Source organism: Micropterus dolomieu, linkage group LG12 (assembly GCF_021292245.1).
Source record: "Micropterus dolomieu isolate WLL.071019.BEF.003 ecotype Adirondacks linkage group LG12, ASM2129224v1, whole genome shotgun sequence".
Taxonomy (NCBI): Eukaryota; Metazoa; Chordata; class Actinopteri; order Centrarchiformes; family Centrarchidae; genus Micropterus; species Micropterus dolomieu.
Window position 1 is genome coordinate 32,791,893 of NC_060161.1, and position 20,867 is coordinate 32,812,759.

At 39.5% G+C, this 20,867-nt stretch overlaps 1 protein-coding gene across 1 annotated transcript in view; it reads right to left on the reverse strand.

The window, feature by feature from the left end:
• Positions 1-3,237: 3,237 nt before the first annotated feature.
• The window catches only part of LOC123979923 (type-2 ice-structuring protein-like), a 188,790-nt gene continuing 171,160 nt past the window's right edge, over positions 3,238-20,867 (reverse strand). Inside the window, exons 2-10 of the mRNA XM_046064031.1 lie at positions 12,967-13,034; positions 12,767-12,863; positions 12,594-12,644; positions 12,032-12,067; positions 11,797-11,906; positions 11,558-11,692; positions 11,353-11,464; positions 3,475-3,591; positions 3,238-3,329 (exon numbers count right to left, since the gene is read on the reverse strand). Of these exons, the coding sequence (XP_045919987.1) occupies positions 3,238-3,329; positions 3,475-3,591; positions 11,353-11,464; positions 11,558-11,692; positions 11,797-11,906; positions 12,032-12,067; positions 12,594-12,644; positions 12,767-12,827 (714 nt within the window). The 5' untranslated portion in view covers positions 12,828-12,863; positions 12,967-13,034. The remainder of the gene's footprint in view (positions 3,330-3,474; positions 3,592-11,352; positions 11,465-11,557; positions 11,693-11,796; positions 11,907-12,031; positions 12,068-12,593; positions 12,645-12,766; positions 12,864-12,966; positions 13,035-20,867) is intronic.

The following is a 20,867-nucleotide window of genomic DNA, read 5'->3' on the forward strand; positions in this document are numbered from 1 at the left end:
ACCATATAGAATTATTGGTTCTAGTACAAATTGGAAAATTTTAAGCCAGATTTCAATTGGAATATATATTTTAATGTTTCTTTTTATTGCATAGAAAGATCTCCTTGCTTTGTCCCTCAGATCTTTCAGAGCCATGTTGAAGCTCCCTGTGTATGTAATGTTGAGGCCAAGGCTAGTGTAGTTTTTTGTGTGTTGTAATTTAGTGGTGTCTAAATAGAAATTTTGTGTAACCTGATTTCTGTATTGTTTCTGAAAGATCATTATGGTCAGAGTATTTGATCATTTCGTTGAGGAATCCATCAATACTACAAGCCTTTTTTCCTTTCAGGGACTGGATGACTTCTGTTAATTATTGTTCTGTTACAGGGTAATCTAGAGGGTTTTGGTTGTTTTGTATCACCGCCTCCAGAGTTTTCCATTTTGTGAATATCTTGTACTGATCATAATAATATTACTGTATAATTCACTACAAGTGATTAATCCAAGTATTTCCATCCTGGATCGCCAATTCTTCCTGCTGGGTTTTGTTTAGGTTGTTCCATTTCTCCCAGAACTGGTTGGATCTAAGGAGGGGGGGCCTGGGGTTTCTCCCCCTGAAAATTTGGGCTTTAAATACTTCATTTCCTGCATTCTGGTGAATTGTTCTGCACCAATTCATTGAGGAAATGTCTTTATTTATATAAAAGGAAACACAAAATTCAGGTGACAATTCAAAAATTAAATTGTAAGTGTAATATAGTGCTGTAAGGCTCTCAGGCATTCTGTATTGCTGTCAAATATGTTTCTCCTGTTTCTCATTTTATTTCATCCCTGCTGAGTCATGCAGGCATGTCTAAAGTATTTAAATGTGCACGTTGCACCTTTTTACCTCAATAATAAATGAATTCAGTTTTAATTCAGTTGATATCCTCTGCACATTAATAGCTCCTATGTTTCAGCAGCTTTTCTGCTCATGTTCAGAACTTTCTGTAATTACCATCCCTTCCTCCCCCAAAAATCTCTCCAGAATCTACAAAACAATATCACAATCAGACAAGACAATATCCATGGCATCAACAAAATGGGAGTAGACCTTTCTATCACTCCGGATGCTGACTTCTGGAGCCAAATTTGCAATAACATCTATTTTATGACAAAGAATGCTAACCTACAACTCATACAATTTAAGGTACTCCACAGAATTCATTACACCGGGCAAAGATTGTTTAAAACTTGTTCACATTGCTCACAAAATAACCCTGATAACTATATTCACGCCACCTGGAACTGCACAACAATTAAACTATATTGGACAGAAATCACTACATCATTATCCCTTTTCCTGGGTTGCCATATCCCATTATCACCTCCCCTCTGCTTACTAGGTGATATATCAACAATTAATCTGGAAAATGAGTAAAACAATTGATAACTCCTTGTGGCTCGAACTATCGCCAAGAAAACCATCCTTATGAACTGGAAATCAATGTGTTATATACATATAACACATTGGAAAAACTTAATGATAGAGTACGTATCTATGGAAAACTTATCTAACCCCACCACAAACATCCCAGTAGACTCAAACTCTACCTGGACATCACTCATTAAATTCATCCAATCCTGATTCCATTGTTCTTGCCGAATCAACCAACTGTAATAGACACAACTCATGTTTTTAACAAGATCTTCTAGAGGCCTATATTGTCAGGGTAAGGAGAAGGGAGAAAATAAATAAGAATATAATGGGGTGTTTTTGTTTGTTTGTTTTTGTTGCTGTATCGTACTTCTTTTCTGTGACTCAGGTTATGCCAGCTTATTTAGGTTATTTGTTTACACTCCACTATTTCTATTGTTTAAAATATTACTTTCTAGACAAAATTATAATATGATGCTACTGTTGTTTATAGCTTTATTATTGTTGTTGTTGTTGTTGACGGTAATGAGTTAGACATTGTTTTTAGCACTGATTTGACTCACTGGATTCATAATTTATCAAATAATTTTCATCTGTTCTGTCCCCTCACCACCATATTATCCTGAGAACACGGAGGAAGGGTCAGGGAGGTGCTCCAACTGTGCCCCGAGGGTAGACTCTGGGTGCCCTCGTGGATGCGGGTAGGGGGTACAGAATGAGGGTGGGGGCATATCCTTTATTCTCCACACCAAATATTCTATACTTTACACGTCAAATAAACATTTCATTTGCACATGATTGCACAGTCTCTACAAAACTGCCCCCCTCCTCTGGGAGCAGTTTAGAAAGTGGACATGGGCACTTTGGGCTGGCTCCCTCCCTAAAGGGTCTGTGAGCAACCCAAAATAGGACCAGCATCAGACAAAATTAAACAAACAAACAAACCAACAATCCTTTAAAAGACAAATAGAGTAAATAGCAAAAAATTCTAAATATAAAGGTGTGCTGACCCGGCGTGCCCGACCCCTTTCTGTCCCGCTCCGCTGCCCCGGGCGGCACCCTCGCTTTACCTTACTGACAGGGCCTGAGGCCGGGGGGCAGCTGACTCAAATACTACTTACATTGTCTCTTGCAGTGATGGGGGCGGTGGCGGCAGCACTATTCCAATTCTTTTGTGACTTTTTGTTTGTATTATTATTAATAACCCGTACTTATTGGTTGTTATTGTCATTGCTATTGCTATCATAGTTTTTCTTTTCTTTTCTTTTCTCTTCACTTGTAGGCCCCCGCCAGCCATTACCTATCCAGTAGGCATCCCCCTTCCCTGACAACATGGGAGGGATGAATATACACATGCATATACACAAGCACGTACACACACACAAGATTAAGTAATTTTGTTGCTGCTGTTGTTACTGTTGTCATGTACATGTTTTGTTTTTGTTTACTTTGTCATCTCTCTCTTCTTGTTCCCATTGTGTTGTCATGTCTGTGTTGTGTATTTTGTCTAGCAATAAAAATAAATAAATAAACAAATACAATTTGTTTTTTTAAAGTATCGAGACTGCTGACTTTTTCATTCATTACACTGATGTGATTCCTGAGAAGAGATTACAAACAGAAACAGATGCTGATGACTGAATCTGAGGCTGAGTTTCTGGCTCACAACCAGAGAGTGACAGAGGCGGGCAGGACAACAGCACCAACGGGAGGTCACACCTGTAACTGGACGTGATATCACCTCTGCAGGAGAAGAACAGAATATTTTTTTATCATTTATCATTTTCAGGATCTGCTGATTATTTTCTTGATGACAGACTTGATATTGCCGCTTTCCAGCTTCAAGACACATGTTCTCCTGCTGTTCTCTGCTCCCATGCTGTCTCCCCTACATTCCTACCCTGTCCTACTTTCCTCTCCTCTCCAAAGACAACTATAAACACATGAATCGTGAAACATTACTTAATTAGACCGCCAGACAGAAACATGCATTTTTGTTGATTAGTTGAAATTCTTCAGGCGGCTGCCGCCAAGCACGTGTTAATAACCTGCAGTAGCTTCACCATCAGCTGCGGTACCCTGCGTAGTGCAGGCACAGGCCCCTTGAAGGATTAAAGGAGAGCCGTGGCCACCGCCAGGCAGAGGAGGAGGCGAGTGACAGCAGGAGAAGAGTGGAGGTGAAGCACCTGTGGGACCTGTAGGCAGGATCAAAGGTTTCACTTACACTGAGGACATGTCCCCATCACTTTTGTGAAAGCATTTGTTAAAAATGTTTAAAAAATACAAGAAATGTTAATTAACAAAATGCTTTGAGAAAGGTTTATTTGCACAATAATAAAACCTGCAATGCAATGTGAATATAGAAGAAACTTCTGCGTTGTCCAACAAAAGCCACTGATTACTATAATCTATTATATTTTTATATTCTGAATCGTCATTGGCCACCTGAATTTGTGTTTCCAGTTAATTAAGTTACATATTTCTTTCTTTAAGTAAAAAAGACAAACACAGAAGATTTCTACCGCTTTGTGGTTTGAACCCTAATTAACCAGTAGATCTGAACAAAAATAAGTGCAGAACTTGTAAAAATGACTAGAAATGAAGTTGGTTAAAAGATGTCACACATCATGTGGTTTTATTTAACAGTTAAAAAAGATTGCTGTGTCACAACGTTCCAACTATGACTAAGCTGGGAGGGTCTGTGTGTGGATGTTTGTGTTTTACTTTCTGTTTTTGAGTGTGTTGGTTTTTCTGTCGCTCTGCCTTTCTCTCTCTCTTCCTTGCAGCTCTACCTACTTTCTACCTTGGCAGGTTGGCAGGAGGCGTGACTGGTGGGGACGCATGGGGCTGGCTCACACACCTGTCTGGCAGACTGATTGGCACACCTGATTCGTATCATGTCAATCTGTGCTGCTTGATAAGCCCTGCAGTTCTCCTCTGTCTTTGCTGGATTGTTATGTTGCAGACTGTAGGTCTCTAGCCGGCATACAGCCTAGGTGTTCTCTTTAAGCTTTTTGTGTGTTTCCTGTTAACTGTTGGTTAACTTCGACTCTGTTCTTTGGGTTTCCTAGCCTGGAAGGTACGCTGACCCAAGTGCTTATACCTGCCTGCTTGTCTGGAGGATTACACTCTGCCTGCCTGCCCAGCCTATCTTCGAGCCGGGTCTGTTTGAGTCGTTCATTTGTCCCCTGACAGCTCCTACTGTGGAGCAGGAATGAACGACTCTTTCAACGCTCACATGGGTCCTCCTCAGTCTTTCGTTCATTCTGCAGGCTGAGTGACTCCCAGCGCCTGAGATTGAGAGGCAGGTCGGCTGCCAGGTAACAGTCAGTGGACTGATCTTATATAGCCATTTTGTTAATTACGTGACATTTTATAAAGCACAGTTTTAGTCCTGCTAGTGCTTACAGCTAAAAGCTGATGAGAGTTGTTCGGGATCCGCTCCACTTCAGATCCCTGACAGAGCCGAATTACCTCAGAGGTTGTCTCCTCTCCAAAACAAACACATCCGGTCATTAAAACATTAAAACACAGCCACGTAGCAACGTTAGATAGGGACGTTAGGCTGCTGTATGAATGAGCACTTTAGAGATAAAATAGATAGAATCTTTCCATACCGAGTTCTGTAAGAGCATCCTGCAGGTACAGAGAAAAACACCAAGTAACCTGTGCAGAGCTCGGCCGCCTCTTACTAAAAATACAGAAAAGATCACTTAAATCTTACATTCACTTAAAATCAGTTAACCCCCAGACATATCATCACAAAGCCCTAACATACCAGGAGCTGAAACCAGAGAAGACTCCCCTCAGCCAGCTGGTCCTGAGGCTCTCTGCAGTAACAAGTCCCCAACAGCCTCAGGACAGCAACACCAACCCAAGCAGACCAAACCAAATTATCAACAAGCAGAAAGAAAAATATGTTGAATAGTGGAAAGAAACAACCAAAACACAAAGTAAATTACAATGTTATCTGACCTTAAAAAGATCATTCACATGGGCAAATTACCTGAGTACAATAAAATGTCCCAAACTAAGAAACATGTTGACAACATACAGACTGAGTGAACACAGCCTGGCCATAGAAAAGGGTCGCCACAGACAGAGCTGACAACCACAAGAGGAGAGACTCTGCTCCCAGTGTGACACAGGACAGGTAGAGACAGAGCTGCACTTTCTAACCTCATGCCCCAAATATAAAACACTAAGACAAAAACACTTTGCAAACATTTCCCAAATATACCCCGAATTCAAATCTATATCAGACACACAGAAACTCCCCTATTTACTGGGAGAAATGCCCAAATGTGAAATAATTGCTGAAAAATATATCTACTCATGCCATGAAGTGAGGATAACCAGTGGAACCTCAGACTGATAAATAATTATAAAGATTTTCAAATTATTATTTTGATTGTTTGATATTTTAGTAATTGTTTTGTTTTTATATTTGATACTGATTTCTTTCTTTATTTATTATTTTTTAATCAGTTAATTAAAAAACATTTTTTTGTCTATTAATATATACACACATGTTACTGTTTCATTTATTTATTTGAATTTTTTATATATTTAAATTTTTTAACACACACACGCTTACTGTTTTATTTATTTTATTTTTAATATTTTTATTTTTTAACATACAAACACACATGCTTACCATTTTATTTATTTACTTTATTTAAATTTTTAATATATATATATTTTTTTTTAATACACACACATGCTTACTGTTTTATTTATTTTTATATTTTTTCTTTTTTTGTTTTTAACACAAACACACACACTTTTATTACTTTACGCTTTACTACTTGTTTAATGAAATGTATGGGGTTGATTGTTCTTATGTAGTATGTATGATGCTTTGGCAATATTGTTGTTACATATTCATGCCAATAAAGTTAATTTGAATTGATAAAGAGAGTAATTATATACATAAGCTTTTATAAGGCTGGTCTGGTAGTATACTCAGGAAAGATAGTGAAAATGGAAGGATTTAGCCGGAGTAGTGGATTGCATATAAACATATTTCTGTGGTGTTTACATGGTTTGAATGTGGTTGTCGGCCCAAGGGGTTTATATAATGATGATAGAGAATGATCAAGAGGTGAATTTGTGCATTATACTAAAGCAAGCCAGGCAGCCTTCCGTGTCTGAGAACGGCGCTGTTTTTTAATCGCCCACTAGAGGGCTGCAGCGCCACAATAACCAGCCTAGTTCAAATGAACGAAATGACACACAAAAAAAGCTTAGTTCATTTTAATGAACGGGATTTTAAGATTGGAGTCTGTCAAAAGAGTCGAACTTGCCATCACTAGTGCACGACTGCTGTTCAATCAACTTTTTGAACGATCTCCCCTCTCTGTCTGCTTCTGGGTTCTGTTTGAACAGTCCCTGACATGCTGCTGGGAAATAGGAAACAAGGAACAAAGATTCGGTTCATAAAGAAAATTGGCATAATGATAATAGTGGGATGTTTTACAATCCCATATCACTTGCTGTGTTATGATAATAATGATAATAACAGACTGGATTTATTTCATCACTGGAGTAATATGCAGTAAGATAATCAGTGTGCGGCAAATAAAAATAACAAATGATTTACAGTCTGTAACAAGAACATGCCTGGTGATGTTCTGTTTCTCACTGAAGTATGTTGTATTTTTATCAGTAACAACAACAACAACAAAAGTGATGTATTCTCAGCTTAAACACTTGTAATAGTCGTCTATTCTGCCTTCATGTACGGCTTTTAATGCTTTGTGTGTAGGCTATTGGTTTATCCTTCTCATGTAAAAAGGAACCCTGTTATCAGAGGCCTGTGGGGTAATGTTATAAGGACTTTCCTTTATGTATTTTTTTCCTCATTATTGTTTTGCCACTGGAAAGGTTTTAAAAGGAGAGTGGGAAGTGACATTTAGGGGGGAACTCTGGAGTGCAACAGGTGAAGCGGTCGGGTTTAGTGGGAACTGTGTAGCTAATGTTTGCCAGACTAACTCAGCAAAGAAACTCTTTTTGGTGGCTTACATGTTGGGACTTTTCTGGACTACTACATCATAGTTGCATAAGTTAATTGTGGAATATTATTGACTGGAAATCACCTGTTTCCCCTCTCACAGGAGTCCAATGGCAGAAAGCCAGTTAAAATCTGTCAGTAGTTGTGGAGCTCCCGTTAAGCAGGCTGCAGGGCTGTTTTATGCACTTTATAAACACTGGATGAACTGATTATTTTGTCTTTAATACAGATGATGCTGAGTCATTGATAAATTAATCATGACAAAAAGTTATGATAACCGATTACTTTTCTATGAGCCCACTCTGTTATTATAACATTACCTAGCTTATTTGGTAGCTTGTTTAACAGCTTATTGGACTGGAACTCATCTTCTACAGCTAGAGATGCACAGATTGATCAGCTGAAATAGGCCGTTTGTTTTCATTTACTCGGCTTCGACCAGTGACCGGCTGAGTAGTGTCAAAAATCCAATTTTCTGCTGGTGACACTGAACCTTACAAACACTCTGCACGTGTTTCACATGTGTGCACCATAGACTGTATAGATGTGCACAGACAGTGACCTCAAGTCACAGCCACACACACACAGACTGAAACATGTCTTAGGTGTGTGGAAGTTATTCATGAGAGTGAAGAAGACGCAACGCTCACTACATCTGCAGAGAAACACACAGAAAGAGACGCTGTGGATATTGTAAAGACACAGTGAACACAGCTGCTGATGACGATGTCATTCATACTACAGTGGTCTCAATCGGTAATTAACAACAAGCCTCCTCCGCACGCGGCTCATCTGCTGCTGTGAAAACGGAATCGCGGCTGAAAAGTAAGAAACAGGAGTTATTTTAAATAAAATGCTGACAAATAAATTCAGATCAGATAGAGAAAAAGAGAGATGACAGGTGTAGGAGTGTGCTTGTGTGTGTGATGCGAAAAAAGGACCAGTGAGAATAGCTAACATTTATAGGCCTACTGGTGCTGATGGGAATCCTAGATTTTTCCAATAAATAGTTACAAAATGTTTGTGTACGCTGTTAGTTATAGATCATATAAAGAAATAAAATCGGAATCAGCCAAAGTCAGGATTGGCAGGTCAGACCTTTTAAAAAATCAGTAACTGGAGTCAGGCTGGAAAACTTTAATCTGTGCATCTCTTACTATAATCCTGTGTGTGAAGTGATATTAGGCTGATACCATAGATCTGTTGTGTTGGAGTTTGAGCATTGTAATAAGTGGCAGAGCAATTGGCTTGCTTATATATATATATATATATATATATATATATAGGTTCACATATTCACAACAGACCTAGCTTTCATTAAGGCGCCCACAGCCCCACCACGTGGTGACATGACTGCACTATAGCACGCTGTGGTCTTTGTGTCAAAATATCCTGCTGAATATTCTGTATTTCCACTCTTATGTGAAGTGAGACAAATATCATCAAACAATATCAAAATTTCTTTTAGAGTTCAAAAAGACTTCATATTTTCTAAATACAACAATGTTTTTTTAATAAAGAACACACCATATCATCGAATACCTTAAAACTTTTAAATCATCTGAAGTGTTTATTTTCACCTCAGTGGTGGTGATCCTTGAATATTTTAGACAGCACAGCATTTACTGCAACTACAGATAAAAATGTTTTATTCAGTTAACCCTCCTCTTGTGTTTGTTCCTTGTTTCCTATTGTATTGTGAAAAAAGGATTTCTCCCAGAATCCCATTTGGCGGCTGCTGTAAGCGACATCTGTTTGTCAAAACTGACTGATTTCATTCATTAAGAATATGAATGACCACTTAGAAAATTTATTTTGAAAACATAGATAGAAGGTGGTGGTGTGGGGGTGTATGGGAAAGTTTTCATCTGCTGGTTGAATATAAGATTCATTGAAGATATAAGTCACACAATAAGTGGTCATCATTAATTTCATATATACAAATATCCATTGTATAGGAATAGTCTTCCATCAATTAGATGAAATATACCTTGTTTGTTTATTTATTTGCCCAGGACACAACAGGAGGAATTATCACCACATGATGTGTGTAACGCGTTCTCATCTCAACGCGTCATAACGTACGCTTTCAGACAAAGCGTAAGTATTTTACGCTAAAGGTACCCGTATGAAACGCCACCGTTTGCTATGTACCAGCATCACAAGGAGGCTAAGGATACTGGATAGAAATTTTCACTAGATGTTCCAAACAATTATACTTTCCAGTATTATTTAACAGTATTATAGCTGAAGCTCTTTGAGGTCCAGGTAGATTGACCCGTACAAACTGTAGATAAAACACAGACCAGCTTGTTTCAATTCTTCTTGAGACTTTAATTTTGCGTAAGACAAGAAAGAACAATTCACTCTGCAGAATAAAGTTGTGCTAAAAGCTTTCTTTTCATTACACATTCAGTCTGCTTGTATTAAAGAGACAGAGACAATCCAGCTGCTGTTTATGTCACTTGTTGTTTCGTAGTCTTAAGTAAGATGTGAAATGAGAGATCGAGCCTTCAGGTCAAATATAAGACTGGTGGTGTAAAGAGAGACAAGATTCTTCTTTATGCCTTTTATCATCAAATACTGACACAGACAGACGGGTGGCGAACATCACAATAACTGTCATCCCAGCATTTCTGATCTGTAAGAACCAAAAACACAGCAGTCAGACAGCAAACCTGAAACTGTTGAACATCATTATGTAGACAGATCATTCATCCTGGGATATATTGTCCGTTTGAACATCATCACTCACAGTTACAGGCAGAAACTCCTGACTGTTGTCATCACAACACAACAGTTTATTAATTAATAGTTGACTTGTATTAATAAGTTACTAATCATTCTCAAAACTAGTAGTGTACATTTCAGAGGTGGTCAGTAACTAAGTACATTTACTCTAGTACTGTCCTGAAGTACAAATTTGAGGTACTTTTACTTGAGTATTTTCTTTTCATGCCACTTTCTACTTCTACTTCACTACATCTCAGAGGGAAATATTGTACTTTTTACTTCACTACATTTATCTGACAGCTTTAATTACTAATTAAAAGGTTGAGGTTTGTTGGTCGAACACAACAAGCACTTTGTCACTTTGGTCTCTGAGTAACTGTGACAGCTTTTCTCACTATTTTCAGAATTTCTACAAGTAACCAATCGATTAATAGAGAAAATAATCAACAGATTAATCTGTAATGAAAATTATCCTTAGTTGCAGTCCGTTAAAAATTAGTTCCACCTCAACAACTACAGCATTAAAATCCTGCTTTTACATTAACGCGTGGTTAATTATCTAATTATAGAATATATAATAGTAGAACAGTCAAGTTACAATGCAGGACTTTTACTTTACTTAGTCTACAGAGTATTTTAATAGGCCACCATGTATTTTCCCTGATTAACAGGTTATCAGCTGTTAAAAATGCTGTTCTTGTACTCCTTGTACTTTGTCAGTTCGTTCAGTCTCTTAAAAAGAGTGAAATATAAAGAAATAAACAAACTTTGGATACATTCATCCTGCAATTTTGCTACAAACCAATCAATCAGTCCCTTAAAGGAGAAAATAACCAGCTGATTCATCCATGCGTACTTTTACTTTTATTACTAGCCGACATTTTCCAGATTAAACTTACATACTTGTATTTAAGCTACATTTAGAATGCAGGATTTTACTTTACTTACTTTACAGAGTATTTTTCGCAGTGTGTGGTATTACTACTTTTATTAAAGTAAAGGATCTGAATACCTTGCAGACAACTGCTAAATGTTGTAGTATACTGTATGATTTATTTGTAATATTCGAGTGATTTAAGTATAAAGCCAAATATATTTAAATTGTTTATCAGCATTCATCATCAGTTCAGCAACATTTTCTTTGTATTGATCCTGTACCATTCACACCCATCATACACTGAGTCCTAAGTAATAGTGTTTTATGATTTACCTGAATAATTCATTAGCAGACAGTGCTGACGACCGACACTGTTATTAGGTTCTCCACGACACCACGGAGTAAAGCTGAAAGGACTACCGTCACTCCAGAACCAAAATCCCTCCTTGAATACAGAAGAAAATATTGTATGTACGAGAGTCAAGAAAATAATTATTTAATTAAATAACTGCACATTATATAATGATAAATAATTTACCTGTTGTCCATCAGATCCCCCAATCCATGTTTCTCCATGATTACGAGTGGCCCTCGATATCATCGCTCGAATCTTACGGTACTCCTGGATGTTGTGTACAGATGCAAGGTGTCCACCCAGAGACATACAGTTTCTCTACAGCGGAGAAAGAAGCCAAGACTGTAAATAATACCAAATAACTAAGTAAACAGAATAAACGTAATGTAGAAGGTTCACTGAATAGAGATAGTCTAGATTACCTCAGCCACAGCCCAACTCATGGCTCGCGCAACGTAGAAGAAACAACGACCGTTCATAGCAGTCCAACCCCTTGGACAAAATGGGAACGTCTTGACAATATAAGGCTTTCCTGATGTCAAACAGACAAGAGTGGATAACGAGTGTACAGTAGCAGTAGATGGATGCAGTCTTTCTGTGTTTACAGGAGAACATCATGACAAAGTCTATTTTAGTTCTGATAAAGTACCCACTGACCTGGAGTGCATGAGTCGGTCGAGCCTTCCTCTGTGTCTGGAAAGGACATAGCAGTTACTGATTTAAGTTGTCTGCTGTTTACACTGTGTATTTATGAAGGCATTTCATTTCATATGTTACTCTAAGAGCTCACCATTACAAATCTAAAGAAATGTTCACACCTGTTTCATAGCAACCCAGGAGGAAAAGGGTGTGGCCACCCCGGGGCAACCCCATTATTACCCCCTTAATAAGGCCCCCATTTCTTTTTTGCTTTCATACCTGTCGTTTATAACATTAAATTGCTACATGAACTGTCACTGATGATGCAGGGTGACAATTACCAAAACTATCAGCAAGCTACCGGTCAGTCTGTATAACTTCATGTTTACTAGCTACTCTTGGTTCGTTTGTAAAAAGTCAGTGTGAACATAAACCAGATCAGAACTAAAATTCAGCAATGTACAAAAAATGTTCCCCTGGTCGGGACTAGATGGACCGATGTCTGCAGTGTTTTGGTTTCTTTCGCCTTAGTAACAATTAAAATGTGAAATGAGGCATCAGCTCCACACCTGAAACTCACCGTAGTCAGCAGATTCCTCTGTCCAAGGTTCATCCTCTGTGTCTGGAAGAGCTGGAAGGACATTTTGACCCACTAGTGAGTTCATGTCTTCATCTACCCTTGTTGCTGTGTATAGACACATGAACATAAGCTGTCTCTCGTTCACACTCACTCACATATGGAGTAATACTCACCAGCAGCTCTGGTCAGAGCCATCATGGCACAAAGAAGTGCAGACAGAGTCAGCGTCTTCATGGTGGAGATGATGCAGATGTTGAAGATGATGATTACCTTTAATAAAGACAGGGAGGGACATGTTAGTAACACTTCTCTAGGGAAGAGACCACCTGTAGTGGCAGTCAGGTCAATATATAATGTAAGTTTGTGAGCAAACCTGCTGCAGAACGATCTTCTCTTCTTCCTTCTCAGCGTCTGTAGCTTCAGTCGTCCTGTCTGGAGCTGCTGAACCAGAGAAACACCAGCTCTTATATACAGTTGATGACACATCTTCCTAGGAACTGAGGATGAAGTCACTTAGTTGCCTCTTCAGAAAAACAAACAAAAAAAGGAAAAACAGGAACTAAAGACTGTTAGTCACATAAAACTGAGTTGAGGCTCAGGGTCTGTTGGTTTTGGCGTGCAGTCTTCTGTAACACCTACCAGAGGGGAGTAGCTGGAGCAGGTGTCAGTCAGGGAGTGATGTGAAAAGTATAAGCAAGGATTATACTTTCCGCGTCCGCGAGTTCGCGAGGGTCCGCATGACGAAAAAGAAGGTCATCAGAAGGAGTACGCGTAGGGTCTCTGCGGACGTACAGGGTCTCTGCGGGTCTCTGTCAAGACGTCCGCGTCCTGTTTTTTGTCCGCCGCTGTCTATGTCCACATCCGCTCCCGAGTATAATCGAGGCTTTAATCCTCCCCTAATCCGTTTCACTTAAAATGTTGGTGGTGCAATCTAAATGCAGCAACCATAAAAACTGGCACCAGGAAGTGACCCTTTAACAAAACAACCCCCATGACACATTTCACCTAGAAGCAAGAAATTTTTGTTGCACACGTATCATCCCAGGACACACAAAAAAGCCTCATCGTGGCTATACCCTAACCCTTTGAATTTAATAGTTATTATTGGCAATTTACACATTCTGAGCCTTAACAAACTCCTCATAGAGAATTAATCCGATCGACAACCCTTAAGACATTGATGATGCTATGTTCTGAAGCTCGTGAGTTTTCATTTCCCAGCATTTCCGTTGCATGACGGCGAAGCTCCATGCTTCGCCATGAAACGGGAAGTTGTTGCAACTTCACTGTATATGCTTGAATCTATATCAAACTTTACATGCTTGATAGCGGTCCCGCCTTGAACACATCTACATCCCAACCATGTAGCCAACCATAACGGCACCTACTGGCAACTGAATGCAAAAACGTCATGGCAAGAGGTCCAACGCTGCTTGCACCTTTAATTATTAATAATATCATAACACAGCAGTGATGTGGAATTTAGACTAATTTAAAAAATCCACTGTAATCATTCTTCTAATGAGCTTTATGTCACTTATTCAGGATGATTGTGTGGTGGATTATTTCAAGTATAATGTTGCTAAAGAATTATAACACACACACACACACACACACACACACACACACACACACACACACACACACACACATACTTGAAAACCCAAACGTTTCCTGTCTTTGCTGACAGAGGTCTGGGTTTCTCGCAAAGTTACACAGGGATTTTGGAAAAAAAAACCGAGCCAAATAATTATGTTTGACCTCTCAAAGTGATGCAGACACTGTGGAAACCACCAGCATTTCAGCATTCACTGGAAACTGAGGAACCGTGGTTCTTAAAGAGAGACATTTATGAAGGGGAGTTGACTTGTCTATATAATGTGGTGAAATTGAAACTTTGGGAGTTCTTTCTGCAGAAATAAACTCAGATCTCTCAATATATATGTGTATCAATAGTTTCTTGTTATTATTTGAATTTTTTGAATATTTAAAAAAGTAATGCTAAGAGAAACAAAATTTCTACTTGAATTTGAATGAAATACTAAAATATTATTGAGACAAGTTTTTGCATAAAATAATCATTATATTAATTGATTACAAAAACTTACTTAAAAATTACTTTACTTTATATTATTTATTGACTATTTGCAACTTAAACTGTAAGGTATTTAGCAGCTTTATGTTTAGCATTATATGTATTAACTGTAAATTCTTGTCATTTTAGGGTTGTAAAGCCACTGCTGTTTTGTGTGCCTGATAATCTACTGCAATTTGTGCCCTGTGGATTTTTATTACTTATTATTATTAATGTCACATGTCACAGGTGACACGCCTCTGGAGCAACTAGGGGTAAAACCTCTTGCTCCGGGAAACATTGGTGGATGTGTCATACAACCCAGGTCTCTCACACCAAAGGCATATGTATTCTCTACTGCACCATCACCACCCCTGCAAAGGTTTCCATTCAGGCTTTTTACAAAAACAGACTTTTTTAAAGGAGGGTGATTGTAGTGAGAGCACTGTGGTTTTATGTGTGACTGGGCAGGAAAGGCAAATTGTTTACATTCCTCGTGAGTCACAACGTTGTGAAACGTTGCAATTTGGTTAGGTTTAGGGGAAAAAAATGACTTTGCTAGGTTTAGGCAAATGGTTTAGGTTAAAATCATCAACTGCACCTGCTCCATTGCTCCTCTGTCACCTGTCACTCAGAATAATCATGCGTAGAAATGGTCTCCACTTCCACTGCTACGCCGATGATGTCCACATCTACATTTCCACTAAAACAATCACCGCAGTTACCTCTTTGATGACAACTGCCTCACCGATATACAAACCTGGGTGCAAAACACCACCTGATCTTTTATGGGGGGCAAGTTTGGAGGGGATGGAGGACTGTGGTTAAGAGGAATGGTGGGACACAAAAACACAAATGCACAAACTGCTCTCCAGCTATAGTAGTAGGATGTGGTAGGTAATGGCAGTCTCTGCTGTTTGTTATAGTCAGTGATGCCTCTCCCTCATGTGTTCTGCTGTTTTGTTTTCAGGTGGGCGGGGTGTGGCATCCACACCTGTATCTCGTCTCAATCAACTGCTGCACATCAGCCCCAATCCAGCACATAGACAGTATATTACTGGACGAAGCCACCCCGCTGATTTCAATGGAGAGCAGTGAAGCCAGTTTTAGACCAATAAAATACTACTACAGGGTTACTTCCTGTTGGCACCAGCATCTACTGCGCATGATCGCGCAGCATACCTGTGGTTTAATGACGTAGAACAACGGCAGAAACACCGTAATTCTGGTAGCTGCATAGCTCCACCAGCAAAAAGTCTCTTGGCTCAGTGTGTCTGATTCGGATCGTCACTGTTTAATCAGCCCACATGGATCCCTCCATGCAGGCTTTGGTCGGCTTCACTGTCCAACCTCTGGCTTACCCTCTTGATCCAGCACGCCAGAGTTCGCCAGATTGTCTGCATACCTTCAGTGGTACACTCTCCGTGTTGACTTATGTGTGTTTTTTCCAAGCCACGGCCCACTACCTCGCCTCAATCAAGCCTTTTTTTGTGATCCCAGAATAAAGATCACCTCTATAACCTGTGGATGGTTTTCTGCTTCTGCAGTGCTTTCGGGTCCAGTTAAGCGGGCGCATCACACTCTTAGTCGGGCCGGTCTCAACAATTATTCAAGCCAAGAATTTGACTCCATCCCAGGCCACCCTGTTCAGGCAAATCACCAGACCGCAAATTTTGTGACCCTATAACCCTATTTGTTGATAAAACCAAACCAGGTAAAGTCTTTGCCACTATGTTCATCTATAGACATTTGGGACTGACCATTAAAGTAACCTACGGGAACACTGAGCACCCTCAAAAACTCCAGAGAAATAGCCAACACCAAGGCTAGACACAAAAAATAAGCCTAGGCTACTCTTTTAAAAAGTAGAATGAGACACAGAGTTTGCTTAGTGAAATTTTATCTTTGTATACAAGCATCTATCTAAAAAATGTCACACACACCCATGTTCACTGAACTTGAACATAAAAAGTAAGTAGGCATATAATGCAAAATTCCAAAAAACAAATAAATATTAATTACAGTGTTCAGTCACCGGTGTCCATTGAGCAGTACAAAAAATATTTAATAAATAATAAATAAATATTTTCTACTAGTTTAGCTTTTTTATTTAGTGTTTTCTATAGGCCTGGTCTGTAAAGCACAGGCGGATCTACAGGGGGGCAAGGGGGGGGCAGGTGCCCCCCTAACTTTGATGATCCAAAAACTGTAAAAACAACCCGCCACTATGTCCACAAGCTTCTCTAAACAATGAACTAAACAATACATTTACCAAAAGTCAACAATTTAATTTTTAATTTTAAATGTATTATTAGCCCCTCCCCCCTGCCCCTCAAATACTTATCTACGGCCCTGATTCAAACGTGCAGAGTGGCGTTCGCTCAGTCTGGCTGACTAGATCACACACACTGCGAGTCTGCTGTGGTGCGGTGGCCCTGCAACCCGACTGGAGAGACTGAGCTGCCCCAGAGCCTCTGAAGGTGAAGTGAGTTTCCCCAGGTGTAGTCTAAACACACGTTTAACTTAAAGTTACATTTGTAATGAACGTATTGTACGCTAAGCTTCAGCATCAGCAAAAACTGCGATGATAAATCTTTCTGATTTTATCTTTGTTATATAGGCTACTTATTAGCTACATGCCCCTACAGTGTAACCAGAGGTTTTCACATATTGACTTTTGCAGGCAAGAGTAGTTGAAGAAAGTAGCTGGGGCCTAACCATGAAAAGGAAGGCTAAAAGTGGGGATATTGCCAGCTGCACAGGAGGAAGAGCGTGAGGGAAATGAAGGGGGAGGCAGTAAACTGGAGAGACCAGGAGGGTCAGAGCATGAGAAGACAGAAGAAGACATGGAAATAAGTGACGGAGAAGAGGAAATAAGTGAAGGAGATGAGGAAATAAGTGAAGGAAATGAGGAAATAAGTGAAGTAGACGAGGAAAAAGAAGAATCAGTGAGGGATGAAGAGGAGGCTCCAGATTCAGAGAGAGGGACAGAGGCAGGGAGTGATCAGGAGGAGGAAGATGACAGAGAGGAAGAGGGTAGACCTGCAATTCCCCCTGGACAACATGGTATGTTTTTATTCTTCTTCCATATAAATTGCCGTACAGTAGGATAATATGTATGGCCACTTATATGCATTGGCATGTCCATGTACTGTTCAATTGCATTAGATAATTATATTTGGCACTCTCCTCTTTCTTTTTTAAGATATATCAAAATGCAAAGGTGATGCAGCAGTGCAGTCTGATTTAAAGACATTCCCAAAGACACAACATGGAGCAGCAAAAAGAAGCTTCCACAGGGAGTGGTACAGTTCTTGAATATTCCATGTCTAAAGTTGCAGCATGCTGCTTTGCATGCAGACATTTTGCACATTTAAAAAACAGTGTATTCACATCAGAAAATGGCTATTCTAACTGGAAGAAGGCCACTTCCAAAGACAGTGGGTTTAGTGTACATGCCAGATCAGACACACATGTGAATGTGATGATTGCATTGAGTTCAAAAGAATGGCCAAGAAAAATACAACTGTCTTGGGAATGATGGGAGATGAAAATCAGAAACAAGTAATCGAAAATCAAAAGCACATTAAAACTTTGGCTGAAACCTTGCTGTTGACAGCCACTCAGAATATTTCCCAATGTGGCCATGATGAATCGGAAAACTCAAAAAACAGGGGAGATTTTAAATCTTGTGAGTAAACATGATGCCTTAGTGAAAAATCGGCTGTCACAGGGTCCCAGAAATGCTAAATACACAAGCAAAAGCACTCAAAATGAGATTTTTGAGTGTTTAGAAGAAATGGTTTTTATAAAAGAGGTTAAATAAAGTAAAATAAAGGAGCAGCTGTCTCTGGTCGTAAGATATTATTATAATGTTGTGGTTCAGGAGAGCTTCCTTGGGTACCAGAAAGTAGAGCACTTAGATGCAGCCAGTTTGACAGAGAAACTTATTTCATGTCTGGAAAAGTATGAATACAAAGAGAATCTGGTGGGCCAAGGCTATGATGGGGCTGCAGTCATGAGTGGCAGGTGCTCTGGGGTCCAAACAAGGGCTAAGGAAGTTGCCAAATATGCATTTTATGTTCACTGCAGGGCACACTGTTTGAATCTTGTCATTGTGGACAGTGTAAAAAATGTCTCAGAAGCTGCATGTTTTTTCACTTTGCTGGAAAGGCTGTACACATTCATGTCAGGCTCATATGTTCACATTAAGTGGATGGATGTTCAAAAAGAAATGTTCAGTGGTGGGGCACCACGAGAATTTCCAAGGCTAAGTGACACTAGATAGGCCTGTCGCTATGCTGCATGTAGAAACCTTATGGACAGGCTGCCTGCAGTAATAAGAGTGCTGGATGAAATTTCAGATGAGGCCAATCCACAGAGAGCTGTAGACGCAAGAGGACTACGTTCTCAAATTGATTTTAATTTCATAGGGCTCCTTGCAGTCTTCAGAAAAGTGCTAGGTGAAACCAAGCTTTTATCTGAGATGCTCCAGTCAACTAATGTGGACCTTACCAAAGCAGTTTACCTTACTGAAACCCTCAGACATTGGAAGATTATCGCAAAGAGGAGAGCTTTAATGACCTGTGGAGTACAGCAATTGACACATGCAGTGGTTGCAACATTTCTACCATTGTCAAATCAAAAAGAACCAAACACACATCTAGGAGACTCCATGATACTCTTGTAACATCTACACTTGGACAGCAAACACATGTTGACAGCGAAGATGCCTTTAGAATAAGTATATTCATTCCCATCATAGACTCAATGATCAGTGAAGAGGACAGGCGCTTTTCTCTAGCAGCAAGATAATGAGGGATATACAAGCTTCAAACCCATCAAACAATGACAAAGAAGAATTGGTTTTGTTAGTGGCTGAGGAATATGGCTCTGACTTGCAAGACTTGACAATTGAGATACACCAGGTAAAAAGACTTCTTGAAAGAAACAGAGCAAACGGCAAAGTAAACCCGTCTGACTGAGTTTGTGACGTTCTTGGTGCCTTTTAAAGAGGTTTTCTTTGAGCTTTTTTGCCTGTGCAAGATTGCTATTGTTTTGCCAGTGATGGAAGATGACCGTCTCAGAAATCTGGCTGTTCTCAGTATTGTGAAACAGCGTGCAAAAGCACTAGATTTAGATACGTTTGTGAAACGTTTTGCTGCAAAGCACAACAACCGTCGCCTTAAGCATTCCTAAAAAAGATGGGTGATCATGGGTCATTTGTGGACTGTAATTATAAGTTTTTAATTATAATAAGAACTTGAGTATTGTCCACTGTTTTATATTTGTAGTCCACTTCATCTTGGACACAATTATTGTACTTTTGTTTATATTTTCATTGTGCTTTTTATACTACATCGCACTGGGCTTATTCCTGTTGTGAGTTAAGAACCTTTGTAGTGTGTAAGGGCTTCTATTTGCCTGTTTATTCACAGGAGGAGCTCAGTGAGACCCCACGGATCCAAAATAGTATGCAGGAGTTGGGTCGCTGCCTGTCTGAAAAGGCTTTATACACAAATGCTCAAACATGTGGCCAGCTGTGTTGAAGCTCTTTACACCGGCAGAGACACACACAGAGAGATAACGTGAACACAGTGGATGCGCCGATTGTCATGCTTGCTAGATTATAAATAACAATTGTTATACTATAGTTTATCATTTATTTTTAAACACCAAAGCTAATTTCTTGTATGTGTAAACCTATTCGGCAAAACAGCTGATCCTCTGGCTCAGTTTCTCCAGTCAGAGTCTTGCTTAATATTCAGACATATTCAGACAAATTCTACAACATAATGAATCAAAGATTAAAGTACTTACAGACGGCCTCTTTACTTTCATAGTACAGTAAAAGTGTGAGTTTGCTCGAAATGCTTTTATGGGAAACTGACTCAGCTGGAAATTCTAGTTGGCCCAAGTTAAATTGAAAGTGAAGTATTTCTGCCAGCTTCTGCAGCAGGCTGCTTTCCATCACTACCACAGTAGTAAAACTAACAAACCCTCAAGTGTAAAGGCAGATATGAGATGTTCTGCCAACTCCATTCATTATCCATTAGTTTGGTTTGAACAGTCCAGCGTAACCATGCACACGCAGCTTGGATGACAACAGGCGCTCCACTGAGCACCACAACAAACTCTGTGCGGCCACAAAGATGTCGGCGGGCTGTCTGAAAAGTCATCCAAAAGCTTGCCCAGAGGAA